We start from the raw sequence: 12,160 nt of genomic DNA, 5'->3' as shown, positions 1-12,160 counted from the left end.
ATATGCATTAATTAAAATATTATATTACGTCAGTTTTCAGTAAATTTCTGTTATTTGGATGGGGGGAGGCTTCGTTTAACGATATCACTAGAGCACATTGATTAAATAATTGATCATTGGCTATTGGATGTCAAACATGTTTAATTCCGACGAGCAGCGTTATTTTCCATCAGTAGTAAACTATCATTTATATGGACTTTCTCAGAAAGCGAACGGCACATATCACATGTTTTTGGAATAGCTGTCGTGGAGCACTAGTTTCGTTCCAGCCAGTGCACCACGACTGGTATATCAAAAGCCATGAGATGGTGTATATAAAATATCCATTGCTACTAATGGAAAAATGTAACAGGTTTCCTCTCTAAGACTATATATAAAAGTTACAAAATGTTTGACATCCGATTATTAATTTGATCAATGTGCTCTAGTGGTGTGGTTAAACAAAACAAACTTTAACCTTTTTTGAAGCGCTAGTTGAGACGGCGTAAACCAAAATCATGGAATGTGTCCACCAAGGAGTGCGGTTCTCCTACTTACTTTCCTCAGGCGACCGGTCAACCGATTGAGCTCAATTCCGCCCCTGTTTGGATAGGGGTGCCAGGAAAGAACGAAAACCCCACAACTATTGGGATCAGCAAAAAAAAAACCCAAAACCCAACCAAAACAAACATTTTGATATTTAATTGAAAACCAAAGCCAATAGTTGTCTCTCATGCTACTAAACTGAACAGCAAAGGAAGCATAGTTTTTAACTTTTAAAAGATCATTTCAACTTTTATTTTTAAATTAGTCTGTCCTATTATATCACTGTATATACCTATACGTATACACACACACACACACACACACACGCACAAACACACACACACACACATATATATATATATATATATATATATACACACACACAAACACACACACACACACACACACACATATATATATATATATATATATATATACACACACATATATATATATATATATATATATATATATATATATATATACACACACACACACACACACACACACACACACACATATATATATATATATATATATATATATATATATATATATACTCAAGTAACTGTAAATTATACTCATATTATAATGATGCCGTTTTATTTAAATTAGAAATAATCCTTGCTACTAATGGGGAAAATGTAGCGGGTTTCCTCTCTAAGACTGTCATAATTACCAAATGTTTGATATCCAGTAATTAATCAATCAATGTGATCTAGAGGTGTAGTAAAAAGAGTGGCAGTGTAATGATGATATTGAGTGAAATAGAAAAACTAGAATCATTAATTGGAGTGGACGTTAATACGTCTGTTTCTGTACCAGGTTTGTTTTTTGTCTGTGTTTACCTCTGTAAGCTGGCTTCTGCTGAAATTCACCTTAATCCAGTAGAGAAACAAACACTTCTTTGCAAAATACACAAATACACCGTTATGTCCAAGTGCAGGACGGTAACTTTGTGATCCCCGGGTCACCAACGGGACTGTTGTCTTTGGTAAACAGCGTCAAGGTTTGTATTCAACAGTGTCGCATCATAGATTATCGTTTGTATTCAACAGTGTCGCATCACATATTATCGTTTGTATTCAGTAGTGTCGCACCATAGATTATCGTTTGTATTTAACAGTGTTGCATCATAGATTATCGTTTATATTCAACTGCGTCGCATAAACAGATTATCCTCTATATTCAGCAGTGTCGCATCACAGATTATCCTTTGTATTCAACAGCGTCGCATAACAGATTATCTAGAAATAATGTATTTAATTGTTAGACTAAATATTTTTCACTATGAGGACCATCAAAATTGACATCCAACTCAAATTCAAATTAGAACGACGAATACAAATTTAACTCACGATTACTAAATTAACCAGTAAATCCATAACATCGTTTAACTTACCTTGCCCCCACCCCCACGTTAGGTTGGGTTTCCATAACAGGTTGCTAGAATCATTGTTGGATATATGCTGATGGAAAGAAATAAGGGTACACATGATAATTTATACCAAATTTAACTCACCACTGGAGTAGTTATATCTGTATGAAATACAGTCGGTACTGGTATTGTTAAATGTTACATTGTTGACATGACACTTACAACTGAAGAAGTTGTTTGTTTGTTTGTTTGCTTGTTTTTACCATATTTAAAATAAAATGTAAAAAAAATATCAATTGGCCCTTAATTAATTTTATTGAGTACATACATTTGTGTATATAGAAGAGCGATTGTCTCCAGATGTTGTTTGTTCAGTATATCCTCGCATGTTGCCAGCTGAATGTCTAAGGTGGGAAGATACACCGGAAAATGTTTTGGTCGGGAGTTTTAGATCTGTCTGTAAAACTCTTAGACAAACAACTAACAAAGAACGGTTTGGATGTTTTACAATGTTTTTCTGAACATACGAAAGTTTTAAAATTCCATCATGTCGGCAATTGCAGGACAGGTAGAGGTGTATTCAACAATAATGCTGCAGACGATAAAATGAGGGGTTTTATGTGCAACATAGAAACCACATGAAAAATAAATTTTAAGACACGAAAGAAAAATATTTTCATGATAACAGAATGTAGAATCGATCGAATTAAGTTCTAAGTATTGTATATAATAATGGGATATAGGCCCTATTTTGAACAGAAAAATTCTGTGTCTAATAGTTGATCAAAACGAATGGGCATATATATATATATATATATATAATTATATATGATTGAATGCAAGACTAAATGAAATATTAAAGAATCCATGATCGAACAGAAGTTGATTAATGTTATTTCCATTACTCGGAATCGCTGCGCTCGTTTTAACCTCCCTGCTGTAATGGTTATCTCGAACGGTTAAATGTCTGTGTCCTACATATCTATATACATGTATATATGGTTTGAAAGCATAACATCGTTAGGTCAATATCTCTCTCTCTCTCTCTCTCTCTCTCTCTCTCTCTCTCTCTCTCTCTCTCTCTCTCTCTCTCTCTCTCATCATGTACCTCTATTTGTAGTCGTATGTAGTGTAATCTAATTGGGTGCTGAGGACAGCAAAAAATCAGGATAGAGTAAAGTTTAAAATGAAAATTCTATTATCATTTGGTTTTGTTTGTTTGTCTGTCTCTTTGTTTTGTTTTGTTGGGTTTTTTGGAGGGGGTTTGGGTGTGGAGAGGGTTGGGTTATGGGAGCAGGCAATTGTTTCTGATCATTAACCCACCCCAACTAGTAATTATGAGGGCCAAAATCTTATAATAACGTATTTCCTCACCATCTCAGATGATCGTTATATCTCTCTTTTTTTATAGTCATACTGCTTGGAGACGACAGGCCCACGTTTAACCAGCCATTTTTTCGCTAAACTTTTGCAAATTATTTTGGCTGGTTCCTGAAGTGGTAAATCGAGAATATTACATGAGCGGCCGTTAGATACCATTTAACGAGTGAAAGCGAGTTGGATACATTTTTAAACAACGAGTTGTAAGATAAATGGTATCAAATTGACACGAATGTAGTATTCTATTTCTTACATATCTTCAGAAAACAGTTTTAAATTGTAAACGTCTTTTCCAACTAAAACCTGTGTACGACCCTAGCGCTTAAAGTTAACGTGTGTTACAGACACGTCAATTTCAGGTTAACTTGTACGTAACATCTAGTGATCGAATTCTATCGTGGTTTTCCATTGGGTGTCATGGCATTGGTGACTTGGTCATCACCTAGGTGCAGCCAGTCATATGTCTGTAAAATGTAATCGCATGTATATGTTTTAACAGGTATGTGTTCTCACCAACGGGTGTGTAATAATTCGTTTTAACGTATATAGCGTAAAACTCATTCGAGCAAGTGTTAGCGACAAACGGCTGGCTGAATTTACCCCAGTTATATCTTTTAACAACTATACCATAATGCTTGAACCCTATAGCGTAAGAAAATTGATTGATTTTTGTTTTGAACTGTAACGATTGTAGCTTGAATATTACAACCAAATAATTTCATTTACTAGCAACAAAATCTTAAATTCATTGGGAAAGCTTTAGTAACTGAATGACGGGTTAAAAGTGCGTGACTTTTTTAACGCCTATAATTCTTTGAGGGTGAACAACTGATTGCGTTTTTGAAATATATGCAACGTAGATTGTTATGTTTATTGACTACTTTCTATTTTTACCATGAATTCTTAAGAACATCGCTGTTTACGCTGAGAAACAGCACATTGCAAATTCGATATCCTCGTATTATGGAATGATTAGACTATAGGTGAGATAAATCAATCATTTATTTATCACAACATAAGTGTAAAAATAGCGAAATATGGCACTTAAAACTATTACAACACACCTTATAAATTGTATTATTATTTCTTCTCCTTCACTAATTTATCTTCTTCATCAATGACACTGTATATAATGGCCTCTGTTGTTATCCTTTTAACTGACAGTGATGTTAGATAATGAGGACAGTCTTAACTAATATTGACTGAACACTTAATAAACCTATAACTGCCGCAGAATATCAATATTTTCGCGCCTCATGCCTCATCACCCATCGTTTTGTTTGATGTTTTAGCATGCGAATCCTCTTGCCGGCCGCCTGATCAAATTTACTCAGTTGGGATGGGTGAAGGAAAAGTAAATACCTTGTTGCGAGTTTGTAGACCGCGCCAGGTTAGCGGTCCTTTTTCCCTATTCACGTGACATCGGCTAGAAATATACCAAAACATCACGACATTTTCACTCAAAATGGAATACTGCGTCGTTTCATTTAAATCGTTTTTAGTGTATTTCTTAATCTTGTCTTTCTTTTCTGTGTGTCTAATACGGTGTAAAGATGAAGGTAAGTTTAATATCTCTTGTTTTATTTAGTAACAAAACACACAATAAAGAGTAAATAAATTATAAAATGTAGAAAAATATTAGCGTTGGGTGGGCTTTTATATTTTTTCCATCAGTCATTTTTTAGTATGGACAATTTTATTTTGAGGTTACCAATGGTGGTATCAATAACATTATTTTTTAAACGTCATCGATGTCAATAATTGCAGCCGTGTGTTACACCAGTAGAAATTCTCAGTTTTACAATACTCATACTATTGTTTTACTAGTATATCTGTTACTTTGACCATCAGCCGTTTGTTACATTGACAACTATACATATGAGTACAGTTTGACGTAATATTTTCCCATTAGAATGGTCGTTTAAATTGTCTATATTTATATACGTATTAGGAAAAAGTCCCTGGCCACATAGTGGTCTATCTCTTTCTCTCTGCCTTTGTCTTTCCGTGTGCGTGCGTGTGTGCGTGTGACGTATCCCTGTGGTAAAGCGCTCGCTTGATGCGCGGTCGGTTTGGGATCGATCCTCGTCAGTGGGCCCATTGGGCTCTTTCTCGTTCCAGCCAGTGCAACACGACTGGTATATCAAATACCACGGTATGTGCTATCCTGTCTGTGGGATGGTGCATATAAAAAAATCCCTTGCTATTGATGAAAAAAATAGCGGGTTTCCTCTCTAATTAAGACTGTCAAAATTACCAAATGTTTGACATCCAATAGCCGATGATTAATAAATCCATGTGCTCTAGTGATGTCGTTAAACAAAACAAACTTAAACTTTATGTATGTATGTATGTGTATGTATTTATGTTATGTATGTGTATGTATATGTGTATGTATTGTATTGTATTGTATTTTATATATATATATATATATATATATATATATATATATATATATATATATATGTATGTATGTATGTATGTATGTATGTATGTATGTATATATGTATGTGTGTGTGTATGTTTGTGCGTGCGTGTATACATACAGTGTATACAGAATTAGTAAATGTTTCACATCCAATAGCCCATGATTAATAAATCAATGTGCTCTTGTGGTGTCGTTAAACAAAACTAAATTTAACTATCTATCTCTATCTCTCTCTCTCTCTCTCTCTCTCTCTCTCTCTCTCTCTCTCTCTCTCTCTCTCTCTCTCTCTCTCTGGAAACAATAGTCCCCTGGAGAACAAGAATAGTGAACTAAAAGAGCATTTTTCGTATTTGTTCTGTGGAAAATACCCTCTCCCACCACTACATTCGGTTCCGCCCACCACCCATATAATACCATTACAGAGAATACGGAATGCAAGTATGGGGGGAGGCGTGGCAGTCTTTCTACAGGCAAAACAGGAAGGATTATCGTTTTGAGAAGTGGCAGTCCTCCTGATGGCCAAACACCAAACAGGAACTCGTGGGCGCAGTTATTGACTCTGCCTTGTGCAGAGATACGACTTTGAAATAATTCGTTTAGCTTTACTATAATTGTAATTCTAAACTCACTAAATTCACTATTAATGTTGACGGGTTTTTTTCAGAGAAGAAACCCGTGAAGCAGTGCTTCATCTGCCAGAGCAAGTTTAAGAATCAGATACAAAAACACTGTCCAGGTGACGGCGTCATCGATAAGAACAGCATCATCGTCTACAAGGACAACTGCACTGGGCACTGCTTCACCAGAACAGACGACCTTGACTCTGAACGTGAGTGACATCGTCTGCTTTGCTACATTAGAATACTACAGGGTGTGGGTGATGCCAAGGCGATGACAGAAGGTTATCGATGAACAATGTTGATTGGAAACGTGGGGAATGTTACCTGTTTAAATCATTTGTAAAGTCTGTATGTGTCAAAAGGGAACCATTAAATTGGCATCGAACTCTATAATTAATACTTTAAAAAAAAATATTAAACCTACATTGTATTTTTGTTTTAAATGTTAGGCCTAATATGAGTTATCTGCCAGGTTCTTATGGGTTTTAAAATTATTCATGTCAGGTCAGTTGATCGGTTCTCTTTTGACAAGTCCGCGCAAATCGAAATAATTATCATGTTGTTAAAGTTTGGCGTCGGAAAAAATGGGAGAGCAGCAAGGTTCTGCTTCCAAGTCTAAAAAAGTATGCATACACACATACCCTCTTCCATTTGAAAACGAATTAATTAATATACAGCTGACCTTCCTAGTTGTTGGTATCTTTAGACCTCTACGAAGAGGGTTCCTGGGGATATACAAAGTACCAATTGACAGACATTTGACAATGTCATAGCTGTACACATGCTTCCTTTGCTGTGTTAATGTTTAATAATATATTGTGAAGGTTGTATGGGTATAAGGAAATCTTGTTGGTGTCGTCTGCTTCAGTGGGGTGGTGATGGTGCGGTGCTAATGGTTTGCGTCGGTGACTTGTCCATGCTGGTATTTTGTTTTTGTTTTACGTCGATGCAACAATCAAAAACGTTTATTTCAGAAAATTCTAAATCATTCATCTGTACGCCACATAGGTGCACTAAAATTCCAATAACGTCATAATATATTTATGATAACAAAATCAATTTACACAAAAATATGTCCGTGATTTACATTGCAGGTCATATTAGAAATATTCAAAATTTTCTTCGCTGAATTTTTTAAATATTTAAACATGTTTTTAGCCATGATTACTTCATATTTGTAAATGTTTTCAGGGGCGTAGTGTGATCTGGACCGTTGGGGGGGGGGGGGGGGGGGGGGGGGGGGGGGGGGGTCGAATATTTTTCTATTTTGTTTTTGCACCACCAGAAACTCCATATGTATAAACCTGTATGTTTTAGTTCTGAAAGCGGACCATTTGCTTCAGCGGGGGGGCGGGGGGGGGGGGGGGGGTTGTTGTTTGGCCATGTGGGGGGGGGGGGTAGTTGGGTTTTTTTCTCCCTTTTTTAAAGTAGTTGGCAGGGTGTGTTTTTTTAAATATTATATTCAAGCATTAGTGGTGTGTAAAAAGTGATGCTAAGGGTGTTGGTTTACAGTGGTGTACAGGGGCTGTACGGATCTGCTGTGGAGGCCGAGCCTGCCGGATCCATTGCCGGAGGATGGATGTTACACTTACTACGAGGAGATCTGGTGTATCTGTAAGACGGAGCTGTGTAACGGGCAGCCTCTAGGTAACACCATACCGGTACTTACATAGACAGTATAACGGTTAAGCTGTAATTACATAGACAGTATAATGGCAATCTAATTAAAATTAGCTCCACTATTACATGTGGATCTAACAGTAGCCCGTTGGAGCTCATGTCCAGCTGACCTTTCATTCGACCAATCAAAACTTTACTTGCAATATCATACCAGTGATTTAAAAAGAATTTGAAAACATTCGGGGATTATGCCGAGGGTATACGAAATGATTCGGGTGAATTACGAAGTATGCCGGACTCTAATTTCAATATAAAATTTTATATAAAATTCGTTTCAAGACGAAAAAAAACCCGTGATGGTATAGCCATAACATCTGTTTATACTAGTATACAATCCAGAGTTTATTACTATACTTTTCCCCCTGTTTTTATAATGTAGAAATAGACCAACAAGTTCGCCTATTACATAAATAGTATCGCCCGATATTTTTAGAATTTGTATGCTCCCGAATAACGCTATAAACGGCGAGGTGTAATTGGTCGATATTTGAATTGTTATTTATAGATGAAATGTCACCTGGACATGGGAGTCCACGCAATGCTGTTAGATCTACCAGGGTAGACCCAGTAGAGCTAATTTTAATCAGATTGGTATAATGGTAACACCATACTTACATATATATTATAACGGTTACACTGTAATTGCATAGACAGTATAATGGTAACACCATACTACCAAATACTATAATGGTAACATTATTATTACAGATACAGTTTAGTGGTAACACTAATTACATATACAGTATAATGTCAAGCCTATAATTACATAATTATACAGTATAGTGGTAACACTGTAATTACACATACAGTACAATGACAACACTATACTTGCATATACAATTTAGCGGTAACACTAATTGCATATATATTATAATGGTAACACTATTATGACTTACAGTATAATGTCAAGTCTATAACTGCATATACAGTATAACGATAACAGTATAGTGGCAACACTATATTTACATAGTCAGTGTAGTGGTAAAAGTATAGCAGTAACACTGTAATTACATATACAATATAATGGTAAACCTATACTTACACATACAATATAGTGGTAATACTATAATTACATAAACAGTAAAGTAGTAAAACTATAATTACATAAACAGTACAGTGGTAACACTAATTACATAAACAGTACAGTGGTAACACTAATTACATAAACAGTATAATGGTAAACAACATTTACATAAACATTATTGTGGTAACACCATAATTGTATATACATTATTAATTGTAGTAACAATAATTACGTATTAGTATGCAGTGTAATGGTAATACCATACTTACAATAACAGTATAGTGGTAAAACTATAACTACATATACAGTATTTTGGTAACACTGTAATTACATTGCATTATATATATATATATATATATATATATATATATATATATATATATATATATATATATATATATATGTCGTCATGCTTGCAATTAAATAAGCAGGTTAATCTTATTAAAAGTATTTATAGTTATTTTTCAAAATACAAAACAAATTGCGAAGGACTTTTCTAGTTAAAAAAGTTATAAAATGTATATGCATTTGATCATATATTTTGATATAATTTAATAATCTTGTCTAAGATAGTTTAAAATGTCCATATACATGCTAATATGATAAATGTCGTCTATCGTTACTGTTACTGAAAAGAAAACATTTTGGGCCCAATTTCACAAAACATCTTAAGCCTACTTTTGCACGTAAACGTAAATCTAGACAAAACCACAATTCTTATTACTATTATAATACAACAAATATAGTTAGAAATACACGTATTTGATTTTCTTTAATCCTTAAAATGCTCCATCTTCTGTAATGATGTAAATTTCTTCGTGAAATAGATGCCAAACATGTGTAAATGTATGCCTGGTATAGGCCTTACTGCTAGTCGCAGACGTAAACTTACGATGTTTTGTGAAATAGGTCCTTGTCTTGTGATAACATTGTTCTGCATCTACCTGTTTCAATGGGAAGATTATCAATTGAACATTTAAATATAACACTGGACACCAATAGAGAGGTTTCTCACCCACACAGTTACTGTTACTGATAGGGCTAGATAACATTGTTCTGCATCTACCTGTTTCAATGGGAAGATTATCAATTGAACATTTAAATGTAACACTGGACACCAATAGAGAGGTTTCTCACCCACACAGTTACTGTTACTGATAGGGCTAGGTAACATTGTTCTACATCTACCTGTTTCAATGGGACGATTATCAATTGAACATTTAAATGTAACACTGGACACCAATAGAGAGGTTTCTCACCCACACAGTTACTGTTACTGATAGGGCTAGGTAACATTGTTCTGCATCTACCTGTTTCAATGGGAAGATTATCAATTGAACATTTAAATGTAACACTGGACACCAATAGAGAGGTTTCTCACCCACACAGTTACTGTTACTGATAGGGCTAGGTAATATTGTTTAGTGTAGGTGGTGACGTCACAGCAATTTCCTTCCTGCTCTTTACGATTAGAAAGCCTGCTACATGTAATACATTTCGTAGCGAATATATTATTTAGAAATTAATATCTGATTAAAATCAGCTCCACTGGCCTGTACTATATGGCCTGTCAATAAAGACCCAGTGAAGCTGAGTTTAATCAGATTGTTTTTATTAAAGCTTTTAATGTATGTCATACAGTATATATATATATATCCCACCCATCCCGAGTACCAATACAAATTAATGATATATATATGATATATATTATATTATATACATTATATATACATGTATGTATATATATATATATATATATATATATATATATATATATATATATATATATATATATATATATATATATATATAAAACTTCATATACGTTGTTTTCGTTTCCTATTTGTTGCACGAGTTATTATTCAAAATAATCGAGTGCAATACAAAGGACGCGAAAACAACGTCAGTGAAGTTCTGTATTTATTATATACCTTCTTTTATTTATTTTTGCAAAAGAAGTTTTTAATTTCTTAAATCTATTAAACAATCCTCCTTTCATGGATTTACGTTAATATTATAATTATTATTGGTTTTGGGGGTTTTTTTTTGTATGGATGGATTTTAGTTCAAGCTTGAACCTTAATTAGATATAAGCACGAAAATAAGTTAAGTCCAAGCTGATAAATAGATAAATATATTTTGTATGTTTACGTTCGTGCGTGTGTGAAAAGAGTGTTTTGGTTGAAGGTTTGTGTGCGGGTGTAAGGACTTATTTTAAATATGGCCTACAAAAATATATGTTTCCGGTTTTCCCACCTACCCTAACTTTATGTAGCGACCCTAAACCTTTTTTTAAGCAAAAAAAAAAAAAAAAAAAAAAAAAAAATCAAATCATAATCCCTAATGTTTTGCAATCAGCAACTAGATTCGGAACACCTCGGCCGATTACGGTTTCTTGGTTTGATTCGATTTAAACAAAAATAAGAATTCTACCCTATTTTTTTCAAAGATGAAACCCGAAACACACATTTTGTTCTTATGCCTATATAATCTATCACATTGCATTACCACAACCGTATCTGTCATCTTTCAGGGAAGCCGACTGCCGATTTTGAAGCTCATTTACCACCACCCGATGTTGAATCTGGATGCAGATCAAGTTTTACAGTCACTTTTTACTTGACTGTTTTAATACTTATTTTCGTATAACTGACTTTTATAAATAAATTTTTTACTTTTCTACAAAAGGTTTTGGCTTTGATTACGTATTTACTCGATCAGCACCCTTAGATTTTAAATCCCTCCACCCATAAAGACAAATAAATATAACAAAAATCTCAAGTAAGCGTGCAAGTCAATTTTAACTCTGGGTCTCCATTTGCTTTGCAGCAGATGTAAAACTCATATATTGACCTCACAATTTCTATGATATCCAACACTGGGACTTACAGCAGTCTAACTCACGGCTAAGCGTTGGCATCAATATAAATTTTTATTTTATTTTTATTTATAATGAATTTAATTATTTTAAGTGTGCGTGGTGGCGTGTAATGTCCCCAGCGCGCATTGGCCGTCTCGCTCTCTCTCTCTCTCTCTCTCTCTCTCTCTCTCTCTCTCTCTCTCTCTCTCTCTCTCTCTCTCTCTCTCTCGAATTAGTTTTAATACTTGGACAAATATATTCTGAT

General features: G+C 34.4%; 1 protein-coding gene across 1 annotated transcript; it reads left to right on the top strand.

The window, feature by feature from the left end:
* The first annotated feature begins 4,615 nt into the window (after nt 1–4,615).
* On the top strand, nt 4,616–12,005 carry LOC121382629. The gene is made up of 4 exons (XM_041512159.1): nt 4,616–4,842; nt 6,376–6,540; nt 7,844–7,978; nt 11,569–12,005. Exons 1-4 carry the CDS (start codon nt 4,749–4,751, stop codon nt 11,682–11,684), a joined length of 510 nt encoding a protein of 169 aa, XP_041368093.1. The 5' UTR covers nt 4,616–4,748; the 3' UTR covers nt 11,685–12,005.
* Nucleotides 12,006–12,160: the final 155 nt, after the last annotated feature.

This window comes from Gigantopelta aegis, chromosome 10 (genome assembly GCF_016097555.1).
Source record: "Gigantopelta aegis isolate Gae_Host chromosome 10, Gae_host_genome, whole genome shotgun sequence".
NCBI lineage: Eukaryota > Metazoa > Mollusca > Gastropoda > Neomphalida > Peltospiridae > Gigantopelta > Gigantopelta aegis.
The sequence above is the reverse complement of the archived record's forward strand: the minus strand, read 5'-3'. Positions and strand labels throughout refer to the sequence as shown.